The sequence below is a fragment of the Macaca nemestrina genome, chromosome 11 (genome assembly GCF_043159975.1).
Source record: "Macaca nemestrina isolate mMacNem1 chromosome 11, mMacNem.hap1, whole genome shotgun sequence".
NCBI lineage: Eukaryota > Metazoa > Chordata > Mammalia > Primates > Cercopithecidae > Macaca > Macaca nemestrina.
The window spans coordinates 57,114,385-57,138,044 of record NC_092135.1 but is presented as its reverse complement, the minus strand read 5'-3'; the positions used below and the strand labels follow the sequence as shown (position 1 = coordinate 57,138,044).

Here is a 23,660-nt window from a genome sequence, read left to right as displayed (position 1 = left end):
TTTGTGATTGCACCTCTCTTCAACCTGTACTCTAAATGCCAGTGCTTTTACATTTCTTGCTTTTTCCGTTTTGCTTAGAGTTTAGTAAAGTCTCACTGAAAGGTTTAGCTTGCTTCATTCCAACTAATGAGAGCCGAAGGAAAGATGTTTCACTTGAACCAAGAATGGTGGACCCCCAGAATCCCGTGAGAACTATTAGGTGAACCCACAGGGGTCAGAGTGCTTCTGGTAAAACTCAAGGAGACATAGCTTCTTTCCAGTAGCAAACTCTGCTACTTTTAGCATTTGTTTAAATTAGGAAAGGCTATTTTGTCATTATGTACTGCAGTTGCTGCCAGGGTAGTTAATTAAGTGAGGAGTACTTCCAATTTTCTCTCTTAGTTGTCTTCCTCTCCTTTCTTCTGCTTTGAAGATGGTTATTTATAGTCATTGATACATGTCAAAGAAATAAGGACTGGAAAGACCAAGGGATTATATGAGATAAAAGATAGAAAACTATTTAAAATTAAAGAATCTCTTTACACTAAATATCCCATATATATTTTCAAATGATTAAAAGTAATTTTACGGCCAGAGGCGGTGGCTCACACCTGTAATCCCAGCACTTTGGGAGGCCAAGGCATGTAGATCACGGGAGGTCGTGAGTTCGAGACCAGCCTGACCACCATTCGAATGTAAAAGTCAAAGATAGTCGTGACTTTTGAAATTACCATCAGCTCAATATTAGATACAAATAAGTCATCAATGAGTATCAAACTAGTAAAAAATGGTGTGTTTCTTATTTGTTTTAGAATATATGACAGCAATTTTTGAAATTTTTTTAGTTCTCAGAATACAAATATTAGTACTCCCTTACTAGGTAATACATCACCTAAAGTTAAAAGGATTGGAACACACAGGTATATGAGGAGAATATTTGTGACTATTTTCACATGTGCCTAACTGGAGGTAAAAGTATATGTCTTGGTTTTTTTTCTTCTTTGCATGCCTGCTAACTTTGATTGGATGCAGAGATTGTGAATTTTACCTTGTTGGATGCTGGATATTGTTAAGTTCCTATATCCTTGACATTTGTTTAACTGAGGCACAGTTAAATTATATCCTTGGAAAAGTTCGATCCTTTCAAGTCTTGCATTTAAACTTTGTCAGGCAGAACTAGAACAATGCTCATTCTAGGGCTGATTATGCCCTGCTACTAAAGCAAGATCCTTCTGAATACTCTACCCAATGCCTATGAATCTTGAGGTTTCCCACTCTGGTGTGTAGGAACAGAAACTATTCCCAGCCTGTGTGAGCACCTGGCACTTTCCCCTCTAATCCTTTAAGGTACTTTTTCCCCCCGAGTCTCACCCATATGTGCTGATCAGTATTTAGCTAAATACTTGAGGAGTTCCTCTGCAGATCACTGGAGTTCTCTGCGCAGCTCTCTCCCTTCCAGAATATTCTCCTGAGCACTCTAGCCGCTTTGGTCTCCCTGAGCTTTCAGTTCCATCTTCTCATCTTAGGGAGTTTGCCAGGCTCCACCTGGATTACTCCTCTCCTTATTGCTGTATCCTAGAAACTATCCCAAGGCACTAAGCTGGGGCAATCACAGGACTCACTGAGTGTGTTTTTCATCTTTGTTATTTGATGTTCAGTTTCCTGCAACTGTTGTTTCATATATTTTTTCTGTTTCTGGTTGTTTCATACAAGAAGGTAATCTAGTCCCTGTTACTCTATATTGGTCAGAAGTATAAATCTGATGTATATGGATTTAATTTCAACTAGAAACTAATTTGAAGAGAAGGATGTGAGTGCTATGTCAAACATTAATAAAGGACTGGCTGGATAAATTATGGTATACCTATATAACAAAATTATGCAGCTGATCACAAAAATGAACTACAGATGAACTACAGTTACATGTTTTGGAAAGGTTTCTAAGGAATATTGTTAGTGAAAGAATTAAACTCATCCTTTTATTTCATTATTCAAGGAATATTTATTGAGCACCTCCTTTTGTTTGCTTTGGAGACAGGATCTCACTATGTTGCCCATGCTGGACTCAAACTCTTGGGCTCAAGCAATCCTTCCACCTCAGCGTCCCAAGTAGCTGAGACTACAGGTGCATGCCACTGTGCCTGGTTTATTGAGCCACTGTTTCGTAGTAGCCACCATGCTAAGCATTTAGAATCTAATAGCAAGATACAGACATTGACCGGGCGCAGTGGCTCATGCCTGAAATCCCAAAGCTCATGCCTGTAATCTGCAGGTGGATTGCTTGAGCTCAGGAGTTTGAGACCAGCCTGGCAACAGAGTGAAACCTCGTCTCTACAAAAAATACAAAAATTAGCTGGACATGGTGGCGTGCACCTGTAGTCCCAGCTACTTGGGAGGCTGAGTTGGGAGAATCACTTGAGCTTGGTGGGTTAAGGTTGCAGTAAGCCCTAATCACACCACTGCACTCCAGCCTGGGTGACAGAGTGAGACCCTGTCTCAGAAAAAAAAAAAAAAAAAGATACAGACATTGCTCTGCCTTTAAACAAAGCTTGTTGATTTAAATTCTAGTACGTGGGAGGGGGAGGTAATAGAGAATAAACAAACATCATGATTAATGTTAAATTCTGTAAAGGAAACATATAGAATAACGTTCTAAGATGAATGGGGGGTCCTAATTTTAGATAAGGTGATCAGAGAAAATCTCTGTAAGGAAATAACATTTATTATCTGAGACATGAAGGATAAGGAGTCAGACAACAAAACAGTATCCCATGCAGAGGGAAGAACAAGACCAAAGGCTCTGAGAAGGGCAAGAACTTAGCATGTTCAAGAAGCTGAAAATACAGAGCAAGAAGAGGAGCAGAGTTATCAAGGACAAGAGTGGTGCAGAGGTGGTGGAAGTTTTCAGGAACCAGATTATAGAATTTGTAGGCCTCAGTTAGGAGTTTGGATTTTTCTCTAAGCTGCAGAAAAGTGAATAGTAGTATTCCATTTATGTAATAATGCAAAACGATAGTCATAGATAATGTGTATACGATTTTTGGGAAGATATTATATAGATGTAATTAACCATGGCTACCCCTGAAGTGTAGAAATAGAGACTGAAGGAATAGGTAGAAAGGCCTTTACTTTATACCCTTAATGATTGAATATTTTAACTTGAGAGCATATTACTTTTCAAATTGAATAAAGTAGTGGATTTATGTTTTTAAAATAGTTCTTATAAATTATTTTTAAAACAATGAGCAAAAATATGAACCAGAAATTTACAAGACAGAAATACCAATAAACCTATGAAAAGATATTCAGCCTTATTAACAACCAGAAATAATGCAGTCTAGATTTTCACCTCAAATATTGGCAAAGACAAAACATATTGACAGCCTCCAGTTTCAGTGAGGGTGGAGGCACGCGGATGCTCTCAGGTACTTTAATATGAGTATATATTGATCCAGACTTTCTAGAGGACAGTTTGACAATATATTTCCAAAACTCTGAAAAGTACACATCTTAGTTTTTTTCTAGGAATTTATTTTAAGGAAGTAAATCAGGAGAACAAGTCTAAAAATATAGATAAAAGGTCATTATTTACAGCATTGTTTAGAATCGTAAATAATTGGGACCTATTATGTATCAGTAGAAGATTGTTTAATTTATGATATAGTTCATTCTGTAGCCATTAAAATTTATGATGAAGTTATGTGTTTATCGACATGTCAAGGTGTTTACAGGGTATTACTCAATAAAACCCTCTAGCAGTGTAGAATATTATGTATGTAGTAGAATTTCTTTCCTTAATTATGTGGACTTAAGTGTGTATGTATCACATAGAGAACTCCTAGAAGTTTAATACAAAAATATTAAGGATAATTTTTGCTGTGTAGTAGGGCTTGTAATATTTTTTGAACTTTTAATATTTTTGGATTTTAATTTTTTATAACAAATATATGTTATTGCCAGCCGGGCGCAGTGGCTCACTCCTGTAATCCCCACACTTTGGGAGGCAGAGGGGGGTGGATTACCTGACCTCAGGCATTGGAGACCAGCCTGGCTAACACGGTGAAACCCTATTTCTACTAAAATTACAAAATATTAGCCAGGCATGGTGGTGCACCCTTGTAATCTCATTTACTCAGGAGGCTGAGGCAGGAGAATTGCTTGAACCCAGGAGGCAGAGGTTGCAGTGAGCGGAATTCGCACCATTGCACTCCAGCCTGGCGGAAGAGTGAGACTCCATCCATCTCAAAATAAAATTAAAAAAAAATATATATATATATATATGTTAATTTTCCAGTGAGTGAAAGCTATAATCCATAAAAAAGGAAAATATAGGGAGTAAATAGGTAATATAGAAAAGTTTAAGTATTTATGCATGTAATTTGATAAAGAGTAATGAAATTTACAGTATTGGTTTGATCCGGAGTAACTGATCTTCATAATGCTTTTTGATTTTGTAGGACTAGAAGAAATTGCAAAAGAAAGAGAAAAACTAAAAAAGGCAGAAAGTGTCCAGATCAAAGAAGAAATGTTTGAGACTTCTGGGGACAGTTTAAATTGTTCAAATACGGATCACTGTGAACAAAAGGAAGATCTTAAAGAAAAAGATAACACAAATCTATTCCTTCAGAAACCTGGCTCTTTTTCCAAATTAAGCAAGCTTTTGGAAGTAGCTAAGATGCCTCCTGAGTCAGAGGTTATAACACCCAAACCAAATGCTGGTGCAAATGGGTGCACATTGTCTTATCAGAACAGTGGAAAACATTCACTGGGCAGTGTTCAGTCAACAGCAACACAAAGCAATGTGGAAAAGGCAGACTCGAATAATCTGTTTAATACTGGTTCAAGTGGTCCAGGGAAGTTCTACAGTCCTCTCCCCAGTGACCAGTTACTAAAAACGCTGACTGAAAAGAATAGGCAATGGTTTAGTCTTTTGCCACGAACGCCTTGTGATGACACTTCACTTACTCATGCTGATATGTCAACTGCTTCTTTGGTGACTCCTCAGTCTCAGCCACCATCTAAGTCACCTTCACCTGCCCCAGCTCCTCTTGGATCTTCTACTCAGAATCCTGTTGGCTTAAATCCATTTGCTTTATCACCTCTTCAGGTTAGTACTGCTAACTGTAACTCATTTTTATATTGCTTTATGTAATCTTTGACCCCATGGAGATTTTCACTCTAGGGGGATTACTCAAATAGTTAAAATATTCCTGCTACAGTTTGAAAACTGAAGCAAGTCAGAATTTCTGTCACCAAGGTTCATTAGAACTACTGATCTCTAGCCTTGGTGTAAGTCTTCTTTAATTACTTTTTAACTTATTACTATAACAGTATATCCGAAAGGAAAATTACTTTGGGGAACAAATAAGAACATGGAATTTAACATTTTTGTTGCTAATGTATTTCGTTTTCCTCTAATTCTAATAAATGAAAGAATATTTTTCAGAATTTGAAAAATAATTTCATATTCCAAACATTTTTCCTAACTTCTTAATCTACTTTTCATTAATAAATGTTTTCTTTTTGCAGGTGAAAGGTGGAGTATCTATGATGGGACTTCAGTTTTGTGGGTGGCCCACTGGTGTGCTTACTTCTAATATTCCATTTGCATCATCTGTACCTGGTCTAGGATCGGGGTTAGGGTTATCAGAAGGAAATGGTAATTCGCTCTTGACTTCCACTGTTGCTTCGAGTAAAAGTGAGTCTCCAGTACCACAGAATGAAAAGGCCACTTCAGCTCAACCTGCAGCTGTTGAAGTAGCAAAACCAGTAGATTTTCCTATTCCAAAACCTATTCCAGAAGGTAGGTACATTGAGATGGTTTATAGCAACTTACTCAATTTCAGTATTATGGATTCCTATATTGTAACTGAATATTTGATGGTTCTATATGTAGTTAATGAATCTTTTTATTTCCATGGTATCATTTCCTATTCAAAATATTTGTAAAAGATCTACTTATTTATCTTGACTTAGAAATGCAGTTTGGTTGGTGGAGAATTATTGACCCAGAGGACCTAAAAGCTTTGCTCAAAGTGCTACATCTCAGAGGAATAAGAGAAAAGGCATTACAAAAACAAATTCAGAAACATTTGGATTATATTACTCAAGCCTGCATCAAGAATAAGGATGGTATGTACATAAAAGAGATTTCAGCTTTCTTTCTTGCTTAGTTATTAGAATTCATTATTTTATTCTCAAGCATATTTTAGTACAGTCTACTGGTCCTTCATATTCATGAGTTCCACATCTGTGGAATCAACCAATCACAGATCAAACACTGTCAAAGAAAAGAAAGATGGGTGCATCTGTACTAAACATATATAGACATTTTTTTCTTATTCTTCCCTAAATAATATAGTATAACAACTATTTCCATAGCATCTACATTGTCTTAGGTACTGTAAGTAACCTAGAAATAACTTAAAGCATATGGGAGGATGTACATAGATTACATGCAAATAGTACACCTTTTTTTTTTTTTTTTTTTTTTTTTTTGAGACGGAGTCTCACTCTGTCGCCCAGGCTGGAGTGCAGTGGCCGGATCTCAGCTCGCTGCAAGCTCCGCCTCCCGGGTTTACGCCATTCTCCTGCCTCAGCCTCCCGGGCAGCTGGGACCTTTTTTTTTTTGGTGAGAGAGTCTTGCTGTGTCACCTAGGCTGGAGAACGGTGGTGCAGTCATAGCTGACTGGATTCTCAAAGTCCTAGGCTCAAGCAATCCTCCTGCCTCAGCCTTCTAAGTAGCTGGGACTACAGGCACATGCCCCCACACCCAGCTAGTTTTTTTTTATTTTTTGTAGAGACAGGGTCTCACTATGTTGCCCAGGCTGGTCTCGAACTCCTGGCCTCAAGTGATCCTCTCACCTCAACTTCTCAAAGTGCTAAGATTATGGGCATGAGCCACCACTCCTGGCCAACACCATTTTATATAAGGGATGTGAACATCAAAAGGTTTTGGTATTCATGGGGGCGGGGGGGGGGGGTCCTAGAACCAATTCTCCACAGATAACAAGAGAGAAATGATATCTTAATGCACTACTATTTTTTTCTGTTTTACTCAACAAACTATTTATATTTTTTAAATTGGTGTTACTGTCTTGTAATTTTTTACACCTGCAGACATATTGTTTTGTGTTTCTTAGCATGTTTCTACTTTTAAGAGTAAGCTGCGTGTACATACACAAGTGCATTTGTATATGTTAAGTTAGATGTACATGGCTCCCCTAGAATTTTATTCACTTTCTGGAAGAAATCTCTGAGGAGAAAAACTTAATAAGTGGATTTTTAAATTAATTTCTTTTTAAATGTAGTTGCTATTATTGAACTGAATGAAAATGAAGAAAACCAAGTAACTCGAGATATTGTGGAGAACTGGTCAGTAGAAGAACAAGCAATGGAAATGGATTTGAGTGTCCTTCAACAGGTAGAAGATCTAGAAAGGAGAGTTGCATCAGCAAGTTTGCAAGTGAAGGTAAAATCGACTTGGAATAAAATCTGTTTTTAGGATAATGGAAGGTAACTAATGCTTATTACATGCCTAATATATGCTAGCTAATGTGCTAAATGTTCTTACTTTATCTCGTTTAATTCTGAAAACAATCCTGGATTATTTTGCCCCATCTGGTAAGGAATCAGGCTCAGAGTAAGTAATGTGCCAATGGTCATATAGTAAGTGCCTAAATGTGCATTTAAACCAAGTCTAACTCCAAAGCCCATGTTCTTTTTAGTAATCTTGCTACCTCCTTAATGGTATTCAGAAGTATTATTTCTGATGTGCAGTTCTTTACTACCAGCAGAATTCCAGTTTCACTGAGATGAATGTGATGATCTAGTACAACATTATCAATAGGAGTTATCAGACTCCTATTGTAGTGTTTCATATAAGGCTATGAACTTCCTTATATACAAGCCATGTTATGTGTCAGACTTTTACACTATATAGTTTAATTTGGAGACCAATATAGATATATCCAAATATATGTTATAGAACATTATGATATACTGTCACATGCACACATACCCTACATATATATGTAAAGTTTTTATATACTGATTTATTCATTTCTTCATGTATCTGCTGGGCATTATCATGTCACAGGTAATGATCAGAACTGGTTTCCAGTGAACAAACAGAAAAATTCTTGTGCAAGAATTTTTGGTTTTGTGAAGAGGCGTATAAAGATCTCCTTAAAAGCATGAAAGGTTTAGAACCTGCTAAGGTTCTGTTTTGGTTTTTGGTTTGGTTTGGTTTTGTTTTGTTTTTCTTTTTTTGAGATGGAGTCTCACTCTGTCACCCAGGCTGGAGTGCAGTGGCACAGTCTCGGCTCACTGCAACCTCCACCTCCAGGTTCAAGTGATTCTCCTGCCTCAGGCTTCCAAAGTACATGCCATGACACCCCGCTCATTTTTGTATTTTTAGTAGATATGGGGTTTTGCTACGTTGGCCAGGCTGGTCTCAAACTCCTGACCTCAAGTGATCCACCCACTTTGGCCTCCCAAAATGCTGGGATTACAGGCATAAGCCACTGCACCTGGCTAGAACCTGCTAAGGTTCTAAAGGTTTAGAAAACTTAATCTCCATGTAATTTGATTTGAAATGCCTTGCTTTATTCAGAATGAGAAATTTATGGCATAATGCTATCCTATTTAATAATTGAGATTTTGCTTCATAATCAGTTTAACATAGGCATTTGGACACTTTTAAGGATCTCAAAAAATGTGGTTTTCCAGAGCTAATAAAATATCCCTTTCTTGTGACAAACATAATTACCAACCTTGGGAAGCAAAAATTTATTATCGAAACTATTGTGCTAGTAAACTATGTGTCTCCTCCTCCTGGTTCTATAATAACAGTATAAAAGTGTCTCGTGTATTGTCATCTTTCTGGCATCTTCAACAAATGAACCCTTTCACACTATTTTATTTTCTGGAGAAATGAAAATTATTCCATTTAGTGCTGGAATTTTTTAACATGTTTTTGGATCACTTATGTTACACATTTCACTGAAAATAACAAACCTGATTTAAATTATCATGGTGGCACAGAATCATCAGTATGAAGATCAATTATTAGACAATAATTCCCTCACGAAATGAGAAGAGGTTTGGCACCTAACCTAATGATCTTAGCGTGCTTTGCTTTTAAAACTGCTACATCTACTTTCTAAAACCTGTGGTTGCCCTTTCAGATTGTCAGTTGATACTACTTGCTGATTTAAATTTGATTGGTTCCACAAGAACTATTTTCCTCCAGCTTTTTCCCAACTCATTTGCCAATTCTAATTGACTGTTGGTTGGGAAACTGTATCATCAGGCTTTTTAAAAATATGTGTAAAGTCAGAGTGTGGGCCTGAAACATTTTCCTGGTGACATACTCAGATTTTGGTCCTTTGACCTTATCACGTTGCTGGCTGCTTAAATGTTCTTGGCTGTGTTATCAGTAGCTAAGTAGAATTTGCTTCATAAATCGTTTTAAATTCATAAATAATAATGTACAGTATCATGGAGTACATGGTGATGTTTTGGTACATATAATGTATACTGATCAGATCAGAGTAATTAGCGTATTCATTATCTGAAACATTTTCCATTTTTTTCTGTTAAGAATAATCTCCTTTAGCTACTTGAAACAATATATATTATTAACTGTAGTCATCCTACAGCGGTATAGAGCACTAGAACTTATTTCTCCTACCTACCAGTAATTTTGTTTTTTGTTTTTTGTTTTTGACACCGAGTTTCGCTCTTTTTGCCCAGGCTAGAGTGCAGTGGTGCGATCTCAGCCCAGGCTAAAGTGCAGTGGTGCTGCCTCGGCTCGGGCTGGAGTGCAGTGGCACGATCTCAGCCCAGGCTAGAGTGCAGTGGTGCGATCTCGGCTCAGGCACCGCAACCTCCACCTCCCGGATTCAAGCGATTCTCCTGCCTCAGCCTTCCTGAGTAGCTGGGATTACAGGCATGCGCCACCATGCCCGGCTAATTTTTGTATTTTTAGTACAGACGGGGTTCCTCCGTGTTGGTCAGGCTGGTCTGGAACTCCTGACCACAGATGATCTGCCCGCCTCGGCCTCCCAAAGTGCTGGGATTACAGGCGTGAGCCACCATGCCCAGCCAGTAGTTTTGTATTCTTTAACAAACCTCTCTTTATCCCTCCCTGCCCCCACTTTCTCCAGCCTATGGTATCCTCTGCTCTATTTTTTGCTTCTATGAGATCAATTTTTTTTAAGCTTCCACATGAATGAGAACATGTAATGTTTAACTTTGTGTGCCTGGCTTATTTCACTTAATGTCCTCCAGTTCCATCTATGTTGCATCTAATGAAAGGATATTTCATTCTTTTTGGGTTGTATAGCATTCTGTTGTGTATTTTTGCCACATTTTCTTTATCCATTTATCTGTTGTTGAACCCCTGGATTCATTCTGTATTTTGGCTATTGTGAATAGTGCCACAGTAAACATGGGGATGCAGATGTCTCTTCAATACAACAATTTTCTTTTCCTTTGGATAAATTCCCAGTAGTAGGATTGCTGGATCATATGATAGCTCTATTTGTTGTTTCTTGAGGAACCTACATACTCTCCTTCATGGTGGCTATACTAGTTTACATTCCCACCAACAGTATGTAAGAGTTCCCTTTTCTGTGCATTCTTACCAGCATCTCATTTTTTTTTCTTTTTTTTTTTTGGTGGGGGGGGGCGGAGTCTTGTTCTGTCGCCCAGGCTCTGGAGTGCAGTGATGCGAACTCGGCTCACTGCAAGCTCTGCCTCCCAGGTTCACGCCATTCTCCTGCCTCAGCCTCCCTGGTAGCTGGGACTACAGGCGCCCACAACCATGCCCAACTAATTTTTTGTATTTTTAGTAGAGATGGGTTTTCATCGTGTTAGCCAGGATGGTGTCGATCTCCTGACCTCGTGATCCGCGTGCCTCAGCCTCCCAAAGTGCTGGGATTACAGGTGTGAGCCACCATGCATGACCTTTTTTTTTTTTTTTCTTTTTCTTTTTTTATAATAGCCATTCTAACTGGGGTGAGGTAATATCTCATTGTGGCTTTGATTTGCATTCCCCTGATAAGTAGTGATGTTGAGCATTTTTTCATATATTTGTTGGCCATGTATATGTCTTCTTTTGAGAAATGTCTGTTCAGATTATTTGCCCATTTTTAATTGAATTTTTTTTTTTTTTTTTTTTTTTTTTTTGGCTGTTGAGATGTTTGAGTTGCTTGTATATCCTGGATATTAATCTCCTTTCAGATGTATTATTTGCAAATATTTTATCCCATTCTGTGGCTTTTCTTTGCACTCTGTTGACTTTTTCCTTTGCTGTACAGAAGTTTTTTCATTTTCTATAATCGCATTTGTTTATTTTTGCTTCTGTTACCTGTGCTTTTGAAGTTTTATATATAAAATATTTTCCCAGACCAATGTCCTGTTTCTCCTAGTAGTTTTATCATTTGGGGTCTTACATTAAGTCTTTGATCTATTTTGAGTTGATTTTTGTATAGAGTAAGAGGTGGGGGTCTAGTTTCATTCCTCTGCATATGGATATCCAGTTTTCCTGGCACCATTTATTGAAGAGACTATTCTTTTTACAATGAGCATTCTTGGCACCTTTGTTAAAAAGCAGTTGGTTGTAGAGGTATGGATGAATTTCTGGGTTTTCTATTCTATCCCTTTGGTCTATGTGTCAGTTTTTATGCCTGTACATTGCTGTTCTGGTTACTACAGCTTTGTAGTTTATTTTGAAGTCTTGGTAGTCTGATACCTCCAGCTTTGTTCTTGTTGCTCAGGATCGCTTTAGCTATTCAGAGTCTTTTGTAATTCCACACAAAATTTAATATTTTTTCTTTATTTCTGTGAAGAATGTCATTAGTGTTTTGATAGGGATTGTGTTGAATGTGTAGATTGCATTGGGTAGTGTTGTCATTTTAACAATATTTATTCTTCCGATCCATAAGCATGGTTGTATCCTCTCATCCTCTTCAGTTTTTTTTCATCAGTGTTTATAGATTTCCTTGTAGAAGTCTTTCACTTCTTTGGTTAAATTTACTCCTAGAGTTGGGTTTTTGTTTTTGTTTGTGTTTGTTTGGTAGCTGTTGTAAATGGGATTGCCTTCTTGATTTCTTTTTTAGTGAATTCATTGTTCATGTATGAAAATGCTGCTGAGGCCGGACATAGTGGCTCATGCCTGTAATCCCAGAACTTTGGGAGGCGGAGGTGAGAGGATCACTTGAGCTCAGGAGTTTGAGACCAGGCTGGGCAACATGGCAAAACTCCATCTCCACAAACAATACAAACATTAGCTGGGCATAGTGGCACGTGCCTGTAGTCCCAGCTACTTGGGAGGCTGAGGTGGGACAATGGCTTGAGCCCAAGAGGCGAAGTTGCCTTGGCTATTTGTGCTCTCTTTTGGTTCTATATGAACTTTCAAATAGTTTTTTCTAGTTCTGTGAAGAATTTCATTGGCAGTTTTATAGGAATAGCATTGAATCTGTAAATTGCTTTGGTCAGTATGGCCATTTTAATGATATTTATTATGCCTATCTGTGAGCATGGGATGTTTTTCCATCTGTGTCATCTCTGATTTCTTTGAGCAGTGTGATGTAATTCTCATTGTAGAGATCTTTCACCTCCCTGGTTTGCTACATTCCTAGGTGTTTTATTGTTAGCAAAAGTAACTTTTTGTTTTGTTGATCTTTTGTATTTTTGTCTCCATTTGGTTTATTTCTGCTCTGATCTTGTTTCTTTCCTTCTACTAATTTGGGGTTTGATTTGTTCTTGCATATCTAGTTCCTTGAAGGGCATTGCTAGATTGTTTACTTGAAATCTTTCTACTTTATTAATGTAGGCATTTATTGCTATAAACTTGCCTCTTAATACTGCCTTTGCTGTGTCCCATACGTTTTGGAATGTTGTGTTTCTATTTTCATTTATTTCAAGGAATTTTAAAATTTCATTCTTAATTTCTTTTTTTACCCAGTGGTTGTTCAGGACCCTGTTGTTTATGTTACATGTATTTGCATAGTTTTAAATGTTCTTTTTGTTGTTGATTTATAGTTTATTTCCATGTAGTCAGAGAAGATACTTGATATGATTTCAAATTTTTAAAATTTTTCGAGATTTGAGTCCTAACATATGTTCAGTCCTGGCATATGTCCCATGTACTGATGAAAATAATGTGCATCTGCATCTGATAGATGAAATGCTCTGTAAGTGTCCATTTGATCTATGGTGCAAAGTGATTTTCTGTCTAGAAAATCTATCCAGTGCTGAAAGTGGTATGTTGAAACCCCCAGCCATTATCATATTAGGATCTACCTCTACATTTGGATCGAATAATATTTTGCTTTATGCATCTGAGTGCTCTGGTATTGGGTGCATATATATTTACAATTATTATATTCTCTTGTTGAATTAATCCCTTTATTATATAATTTTCCTTCTTTGTCTCTTTTAACAGCTTTTAACTTGAAGTTTTTTTTATCTGACATAAGTATAACTATTCCTCTTCACTTTTGATTTTCATTTACATGGGATATTTCTATCCATCCATTCACTTTCAGGCTGCATATGTCTTTACAAGTGAGGAGAGTTTCTTACAGGCAGCGTGTAGTTGGGACTTGTTTTTTTAATCCAACCAGCCAGTCTATGTCTTTCAAATGGGAAATTTAATTCATTTACATTCAGGATTACTATTTATAGGTGAGTGCTTACTCCTATCATTGTATTGATTGCTTTTCAGTTGTTTTGTATAATCCTTTGTTCCTCACTTCCTTGATTATTATTTATTTTTGTGGCTGGGTGTTTTTCCATAGGGATAACAGTTTATCATCAGGCTTTTTAAAATTATGTGTGTAATAATTGCCTTTCTCTTTCTCCTTTGTGTATTAGCTTTCCCAGTGAGTTTTATAGTTTCATATTTTCATGATGGTGGTTATCATCTTTTTACTTTCATGTATAAGACTCTTTGAGCATTTCTTGCATGTTTAGTCTAGTGGTGATGAATTCCTTCACTTTCCCTCAGTCTGTAAAAGACTTTTTTTCTCCTTCATTTCTGAAGGCTAGCTTTGCTGGGTATAATATTCTTGGCTGGCAGGGTTTTTTTCTCTTGCTGCTTTGAATATATCATCCCATTCTTTCCTGGCCTATAAGGTTTCTGCTGAGAAATCCACTGTTAGTCTAATGAGGATTTCTTTATATGTGACTTGACAGTTTTAATGCTTTCAGAATTCTTTGTCTTTTGACTTCTTACAGGGTGACTATAATATGCCTCAGAGAGGACCTGTTTGGGTTGAATTTCTTGGGATTCTTCGAACTTTCTGGACCTGAATTTTCATCTTTCTCCCAAGACGTGGGAAGTTTTCTGCTATTATTTCATTAAATTTGTTTTCCTCACATTTCCCTTCTCTTCACCTTCTGTAACACCCACAAGAATATTTGTTTGCTTAATGGTGTCCCATAAATCCTATAGACTTTTTCATTCTTTTTTCCTTTTTCTTTGTTTTCCTTTCTTTCTTTCTTCCCTGCTCCCCACCCCCTGGGTCTGCCTGTGTTATTTCAAAAGACCAATCTTTGGGTTCAGAAAATCTTTCTTCTTGGTCTAGTCTGTATTTTTGGTCCAGTCTTGTATTTTTTATTTTATTCATTGAATTATTTAGCTCTAGCACTTCTATTTGGTTCTTTTTTATATCTGTCTCTTTGTCGATTTTCTCATTCAAATCATGATTTGTTTTCCTGATTTAGTCTAATTGTCTTTATGTATTCTCCTATTTCTTCTATCAAACCATATATTTGTACCCATTAATCAATTTCTCTTACTCTCCCTCTCTCACTACCCTTCTCAGGCTCTGGTAACCACCAGTCTACTCTCTACATTCTAGAGTAGAGTAGCTTTTTTAGTTCTCACACATGAGTGAGAACATATAATAATTTGTCTTTCTGTGTCTGGCTTATTTTACCAAGGATAATGTCCTCCAGTTCCATTCATTTTGCTGCAAATAACAGGATTTCATTCTTTATGACTGAGTAGTATTCCATCCTAAAAATATACTGCATTTTCTTTATCCATTTGTCTATTGATGGGCATTTAGGTTGATTCTATATTTTAGCTATTGTGAATATTGCTGCAGTAAATATGGGAGTACAAGTATTTCTTCCATATATTGATTTTCTTTCTTTTCTATGTATATCTACTAATGGAATTGCTAGATCATATGGTAGTTCCATTCTTAGATTTTTGAGGAAACTTCACACTGTTTTTCATAGTGAATAAGTTGGTTGTCTACCTTGATCTCACTTTTTTCAGTCTAGAAACTGTGAATTGGGGGGAAATTTTCTGTGTGCTTGGTTCCCGGCAGAATGAGGGTAGAGAAGCATCATGGATGTGGAAGTCCAATTCTCTTACCATCTGCTCAGAGTTTTTTCACTTCTCTCTTGCCCCCAGGAACTGTCTCATCCTCATGTTTGAATTTTGGGATGTTGCTGGTGATCATCTCAGTGCCGTATATTTATTTTTGGTTTTCTGAGTGGTTGGCGGCAGGGGCAGGGGGGCAGTGGGGGCAGGAACTGAAGCCAGCTTGCATCTGTGCCACTATTTTAAGAGTCCATTCTTCCTTTCTAAATATAAATATTCTGCTGAGTTAAAGGGGAAGAACTGATCCTAGTATATAAAATAAAATAATTATATCTGAAGAGATGTTTAAGTTCATTCTGTTTTTCATTTAATATGCATTTATTAAATACCTATTGCATCTCAGGCAGTGGACACCAAAAAATTGAATAAAATTTTGTTCCTACCATCAGAAAGCTTGTCATATAATAGGGAGATCAGGCATATACATATATGCAGAATCTAGTACCTGATTGTTGAGAACAGAGTAATGCATGAATTTAGAAAAAGAATACTGACTTCTGGCAGAGATATAGAAGAGATCATGGAAGATTTCATGTAGAAGTTGAAATGGAACTTGAGAAAATGAGTATGGTTTGGACAGTTAGAGACCAGGGAATATCATACTAGGAAGTGGGAACAGCATGAGCAGAGCATGAGGATTGGGAAGCTTATCCCATGTTTGTGGAATAGCAAGTTACAGAATTTGACTGCAACATAAGATGTGTGATTGGGAACATGAAAAGGGATAGATTGAGGTGCTTGAATGCCATGGTGAACATTTCCTAAAGTATAGGAAATCTTTGAAGGATTTTGAGCTACAGGATCAAAAATCCTTTGAAGGATTTTGATTACTCAGTCAGCATACATGTATTGAGTGCCCATTATTTGCCTGCACTATACTGGAGATAAATGAGTAAAAGCAGACATAGTCCTTGCTCTCATGGAATTTAGAAGTAGAAAAATATTCATCAAATAATCACACTAGTATAACATTGTATTTATGACAAGGCTAAGGAGCATGGTCCTGTGAGAACCTGTCAGAGTGGGACTTAGCTCCTGAAAGAGGTCAGGAAAGGATTCCTGTCAGGGGATCCTTTCATGTTAAAGTGAATCTTAACATGAGAGCTACAAAATGAGTGGTGTTAATGAGGTGAAGAGGAGCAGAGAAAAGCAATACAGATAAAGGTAATAGTATTTATGAAACCCCTGCAGTCAAAGGAAAAAGAGCACAGAAGGACCTGTACAGAAGAATAATGGAAGGAATGAAAACAGAAAGGAAGAGCAAATCTCAGAGGCTACCCAGACATTTCCATTTAAGTGATCCGATGAAACTGATAAGCATTTTAGTCTAAAATCCTTCAAAATATTTTGCTGATTGTTCTTACACTGTTTATAATATCAAAAGTTTTTAAATTTTATTTTTCAAACTTTTCTTACAACTATTTCTTTTAATTTTTTCTTCTTATTTCTACCTAGTTTTAGGAAACACAAGGTAAATCTTTTAGTAACGATCCTTGAGATCTGCCCGTATCCAATGCTGTTTTTTAAGTAAAGGTAATTCACCCATCTGGCATTTTAAGAGGAAACCATAATAACACTGTTCTCTTGATATATAGGGTTGGATGTGTCCAGAGCCTGCATCAGAAAGGGAGGACTTGGTATATTTTGAACATAAGTCATTTACTAAATTGTGCAAGGAGCATGATGGAGAATTTACTGGCGAAGAAGAAAGCAGTGCACATGCACTAGAACGGAAGAGTGACAACCCCCTAGATATAGCTGTAACCAGGCTGGCTGATTTGGAGCGGAACATTGAAAGAAGGTATCTGAAGAGCCCCTTAAGTACCACCATTCAGATCAAACTGGATAATGTGGGCACAGTTACTGTCCCTGCTCCTGCACCATCCATTAGTGGTGATGGTGACGGGTAGGTTATTGAGATTAACTTGAAAAATTATTGTGCTTCTTTGCTAATTGGAGCCTATTTTCTATTGCCTGTTATCTATGTATCTTCTTGTATGTCTGTGATCCATACGGATCATGCTATTTGCATGGTGCTTTGTAAAAACTTTTTTTTTTTGTTATGTGCGTTGATAATCCTGCAAAGTGATCTTACATTTACCTGGTTGTGACTAAGCTTTGAGGCACGTAGCCACAGTCTGTGCACTACATCAAATTTAGTTGCTTAAACCTTATACTTATTGGCTGTTACATGTTCTTGTCATTGCTTGGCTTTCAGTGTGATGATTGTTTCACATTCAGTAATCGTAAGTGTGGACATGACCTACTTAATTTTTCTATATTTCAATGCAGAATTGAAGAGGATATTGCTCCAGGGCTCAGGGTATGGAGAAGGGCATTATCAGAAGCTCGCAGTGCTGCACAGGTAGCTCTGTGCATTCAGCAATTACAGAAATCAATAGCATGGGAAAAATCAATTATGAAAGTTGTAAGTGTTTTTATTTAAGAAATATTATAACTAATTTACTTTGTCCTGTTTCTTCCAACCTCCAGATCTTTCTTAATTATACATTACCTACTGTCATAATAATGTATGCTATATTTGAGAGTTTTTCTAATTCTAAAAGATTTTTGATACTTTCCTCCTCACTGAAGGAATCTTTCAAATGTGTTATCTTTTATTTTTTTAAATCTTGCTTTTGCCTCCTTTGAATATCGTTTATAACTCTAACTGAAGTTGTCTCCCACATTCCATCAGCACAATAGTTGTTAATCTAAATCTTGAAGGCCATTTCACTGTTGTAAACAGTTCCATTGCTAACATTACCTGCTATATTACTGCATTGCTAAAATGTCTTTTTCTATCAGTTTTCATTTTTTAATTCTAAGAAGCACTTAGATTAGTAAATACAAAATAAGCAGAGAACTCTTAGTTTATGTGCTTGTATCATGTGTTTGGCATCGGATGTGGTTGAAATGAATAGTAGATCCTTTAATCTTTCCTCTACTAATTAAAATTGGTTTTTCACCTTTCTACAACCCCAATTAGTTTATCATTTAGTTTATCACAAAAATCTCTATTTTGTGTAAGGCACCAAAATGCTGTGTGTTCAAAATGCAAAGCTATAATTCATGTTTTCCAGAGAAATATTTATTTCAAATCATGTACAAGTGTCCCTCTTGCCTCTTTTATATTATCATATATAGAATTATCTGTTATATGTAGTCTTTTATGAATTACTTTAACATTTACTCTTTTTTTTTTGAGACAGAGTCTCACTCACCCAGGCTGGAGTGCAGTGGCACAGTCTTGGCTCACTGCAACCTCTGCCTCCTGGGTTCAGGTGATTCTCCTCCCTCAGCCTCCTAAGTAGCTGGGATTACAGGCACCTACCATCATGCCTGGTTAATTTTTGTATTTTTTAGAAGAGACGGGGTTTCACTGTATTGGGAAAGCTGATCTCAAACTCTTGACCTCAGGTGATCCGCCCACTTCAGCCTCCCGAAATGCTAGGATTACAGGCGTGAGCCACCGTGCCCAGCCACCATTTACTTTGAATTACAGACTAGCTTTAAAATTTAAACATTTGAGATTCTTTTCATGAATGGCTAAAGGTGAAATTCCTCTATTTAAAATGGTTGTTTCCCTGAAGAAAAGAAGTGATTCTTAAATAACTTAGCATTCTTTCTTTCGTTTTTACCTTTATGCTTAGACTACTCAAGGTCTTATTAATTCCAGAAAATAAATTACGTTTCTTCTATGGTTTTTCACTGCTTCCTAAAATATCTATGAATCTGCAATTTCATAATATGCTCGAATACAGGCCTTTCTCAATTCAGATTGGAATTTACTATAATTTTTTTTTTTTTTTTTTGAGACAGAGTCTCTGTTGCCCAGGCTGGAGTGCAGTAGCACAATATCAGCTCACTGCAACCTCAATCTCCTGGGTTCAAGCGATTCTCCTACCTCAGCCTCCCAAGTAGCTGGGATTACAGGCATACACCACCACGCCCAGCTAAATTTTGTATTTTCAGTAAAGACAGTGTTTCACCATGTTGGTCAGGCTGGTCTTGAATTCCTGAACTCAAATGATCCGCCTGCCTTGGCCTCCCAAAGTGCTGGGATTACAGGCATGAGCCACCACACCTGGCCCAGAATTTACTATAAATTTTAAGGCACTGTTCGATTCATTTAGTATTGTTTTTACCAGATACAAATATTTTTTCCTTCTAAAAATTATTATTAAAACCAGCTTGAAAGTCACCTTAGACAAATATATTTGGTGAGATCTAGGCAATAATGATTTTTTTAAAAAGAGAGAAACTGAGACTGAGTTCTTGCCAGGTATGGTGGTACATGCCAATAGTCCCAGCTACTCCAGAGGCCAAGGCAGGATCATTTGAGCCCGAGAGTTCAAGGCTGTAGTGCGCTATAATCACACTTGAGAATAGCCACTGCACTATAGTCTGGGCAACATAGTGAGACCTTGTCTGTAAATAAAATTGAAAAAAAAAAGATTAAGTCCTAGATCAAAATGAAATTTGTATTTATATTTTTCTCATCTACACCAAAGCAATCATCATGATGTGTTCAGTTTTATTATAAACTTATACACAGAAACCTAAAACTTGTATCAAAACCTGCTTTTATATTGATATATTTAAATTCTGCAATCTATAGCTTTATTTCCATTTTTGCAAATTCATTAACCTTTCCCCTGTTCTTCATCTACCCTTATTAATCATATAATTCTAGCTCTCACAATCTTCATTTCCTTTTTAAAATGCTTAATAATACACTTTTTGCTATGAAACTATCTTGAAAAGAAGGCAGTGTTTCATATTCAAAGATTAAGAAGCACTTTATAACCTTTAGAGACATTACAGTGCCTATAGTAATCCTCATAGTAAGTCCTAACAAAATATTAAAGTGCTCAATATCTTTAGAAATACCCTGTTGGACAAAGACCAAGCTTACCAAGAAAAAGAGGGAGTTGTCATAATTTGCCTCCAGATAATTCTCTGCCCAGAGTATACTTTATATTGTTGTTATTAAACAGTAGGCAGCATCCAATATTTTTTACTGTAGTAGCAGAGGAATTAAAACCAAATAATAATATATTTACTGTAACATATTATGAGCTATTACTATAATTTTTCAAAATTGTTATGAGTTTGATATCTGTCAATCTTTCTTTAAAAGTATCAGGAAATAATTTCATTTTTAAATCCTAAGTGTGAGATGTAAGACAGACCTTGTAGTATTTATAGTTACCTAGTAGAGAAAACAATGAGTATTTACTTATGTTCATGAATCTCATTTTTAAATTGTGTTGTTACAGGGATATAAATATAACCTTGCATTGTTATTTCTCAGTGAATACTTTTACAGTAGAAGTTTTAACGGTGTAACTCAAATATGGAGAAATAACACCATCTTAAGGTATTCAGTGATGGGGATGTTAGGAAAGGTCATAAAATAGATACGGATTGTTGGAATGTTAAACTCTGCTGCTTTTGCTCGTGGTAACCATGCCAATGTTAATATGAAATATGTAATATATACATTTGATAAACATTTGTCAACTTGAATAGTGTGTGTGCTGTTTTAATAAGATTCTACAACTATCATTGGTATACATACTAAGTTATATAAGAAGACCATTTTAGACTTTCCCAGACTGATACAATGTTGCATTGAAAATTAAAGTAAGTTTGAACAGTTAAGCTATTTTGTTTTTAAGAGCATATAAATACCTAACTTAAAGCAGTTTAAATGGTTTCTGGTTTTCATTTTTTAAAACATGCACTGCAGGACATTTTCTTTTGTGACTGGAATATGAACTAGTTGTCAAAAAACAATGTTAGTGCTTACCATCTTTTACAGCCATCTTGAAAGTTTTTACTTGTCTAACTTTTCTTCTTTCCTTTGTAAAACTTACTGTACAGAATATGTGTACACGGAAAAAGTCTTCTTTTTGCAGATTTAAAGTTTTTAATTATATTAGAAAATTTTCAATAGAAAATAACTAGTTTTATTTTTAATTCTAAAAAAATAAATAATGACCTCTTAATTTCTTACATGTATCTTTTTTCCTTAGAAACTGTTTTGTAGGATCCATTTTCTGCACTATGACACATGTTTGATTTGGGTTGATTTTCAAAGTTTCCCAGTTTGAACACATTTTCCAGTCTATCACAATATATATAGATGAATTAGTCAAAAATCTAGGGTTATCTTTTAATTATACATAATTATGATACTAATACAAGTTTTCTAATTTTGATTTTAAAAAATACTCTAACTCTTATTTCTTTCTCAGGATATCATGAGGATGCTAAGATAAGCAAAAGATGAAGCACATTAAACAAAGAAAACACCATGTATTAAAGCTATTCATTGCTTTATGTGCTCTAATGTCATGTTAATTATTTCATATGTTAATGTGTACATGCTTCTGAAGTGTGTGCAGGCATTCTGCCTCTAAGCTTTGTTCTTTGCAGTGTACTTGAAATGTGCATTTACCCCACAGCATTTACCCCAACAGAACTGCTCACCCGTCATGTGGTCCATATCTGTATAACGAAAGATACATAGATGTGTATGGCTACTATATATTTGTTAGCAAGCGGAATGTTCATTACTAATATAAATTAGGAATTATGGTGCATTGAACATCCCAATAACTATTATTCATGGCAGATGGTTAATTTTAAATGATTTTTCATGTATTATAGTACTGCCAAATCTGTCGAAAGGGAGATAATGAAGAACTGCTTCTTCTTTGTGATGGCTGTGACAAAGGCTGTCATACCTACTGCCATAGACCCAAGATTACAACAATCCCAGATGGAGATTGGTTTTGTCCAGCTTGCATTGCTAAGGTAAGACGATCTAAAACTAAACTTTTTATTTTATTTTATTTTATCTTTTTTTTTTTTTTTTTAAATACAGGGTCTCAGTTGCCCAGGCCGGAGTGCAGTAGTATGATCATAGCCCACTACAGCCTAAAACTCCTGGGCTCAAGCAATCCTCTGGCCTCAATCTCCTGAGTAGCTGAGACTACAGGTGTGCACTGCAAGCTAATTTTTTTTTTTTTCTTTTTTCTTTTTTTTTGTTTTGTTTTGAGAGAGATACGGTCTTGCTATGTTGCCTACAGTGGTCTCATATCTGATCTCAAGCAATCTTCCTACCTCAGCCTGCCAAGTCACTGGAATTACAAATGCAAACCACTGCACCCAGCTCCAAACAACTTTTTTTTTTTTTTGAGACGGAGTCTCGCTCTGTCCGCCCAGGCTGGAGTGCAGTGGCCGGATCTCAGCTCACTGCAAGCTCCACCTCCCGGGTTCACGCCATTCTCCTGCCTCAGCCTCCCGAGTAGCTGGGACTACAGGCGCCCGCCACCTCGCCCGGCTAGCTTTTTGTATTTTTTTAGTAGAGATGGGGTTTCACCGTGTTAGCCAGGATGGTCTCGATCTCCTGACCTCGTGATCCGCCCGTCTCGGCCTCCCAAAGTGCTGGGATTACAGGCTTGAGCCACCGTGCCCGGCCCAAACAACTTTTTAATTACTAGATTAAAATGCAGAGTTTTATGGTGTTTATGTTTTGAAGGCAGACTCTAGGTATTCCCTACCTCAGTTACTTTCTCCTATATTTAAACTCTTAACCTAATTATTAACAGTAAGCTAATTATTAACAGTCTTTTAACCTAATTATTAACTACCTCTCCATAAACTCACTTCAAACATCCATCTGTCCACCTCCTTTCTTCCCTTCTACTTCACTCCCTGTAGCACTTCAACTCCAACAATCCTTTGATCTCACCAGGACTTACAGTTTGTCTTAAGACTTTTCACTGTTGCTCTCCCATTTCATGTCCTGTCTTTCCTCCTAATCTGTCTTAGATGTCATTATCCCATTATCATCCCAATCATTGATTCCACCATTAGGTCCTTTGCCTGCGCCTGCCCTTGGTAAAAACCATTATTCTGGTTAATACAACTCTCTGATTTCTCTAGAACCTATACCTTTGTATCTGAATATAGCTGTGCAATACTCAGCCTTTAAATTCAAGGCATTAAGGCCCGGGTATGTTGGCTCACGCCTGTAATCCAAGCACTTTGGGAGGCTGAGATGAGCAGATCATTTGAGAGGAGATCAAGGCCAGCCTGGCCAACATGGCAAAACCCCATCTCTACTAAAAATACAAAATTTTAGCCAGGCAAAAATTAGTGGTGGCACATGCCTGTAGTCCCAACTACTTGGGAGGCTCAGGCAGGAGAATCGCTTGAACCTCGGAGGTGGAGGTTGCAGTGAACCCAGGTCATGCCACTG

The 23,660-nt window shown here is 36.8% G+C and overlaps 1 protein-coding gene across 31 annotated transcripts in view; it reads left to right on the top strand.

Moving 5' to 3' along the window:
- LOC105493186 (bromodomain adjacent to zinc finger domain 2B) overlaps positions 1–23,660 on the top strand; it is a 412,599-nt gene that overhangs the window by 373,048 nt on the left and 15,891 nt on the right. For 25 of the 31 annotated variants that reach the window (XM_071072832.1, XM_024796394.2, XM_011760666.3 and 22 more), the window contains 7 exons: positions 4,437–5,086; positions 5,509–5,782; positions 5,956–6,111; positions 7,290–7,450; positions 16,981–17,291; positions 17,678–17,813; positions 22,064–22,210. In XM_071072832.1, the coding sequence (XP_070928933.1) occupies positions 4,437–5,086; positions 5,509–5,782; positions 5,956–6,111; positions 7,290–7,450; positions 16,981–17,291; positions 17,678–17,813; positions 22,064–22,210 (1,835 nt within the window). The remainder of the gene's footprint in view (positions 1–4,436; positions 5,087–5,508; positions 5,783–5,955; positions 6,112–7,289; positions 7,451–16,980; positions 17,292–17,677; positions 17,814–22,063; positions 22,211–23,660) is intronic. The other 6 variants (XM_011760684.3, XM_011760692.3, XM_024796399.2 and 3 more) reach the window with 2 other exon arrangements.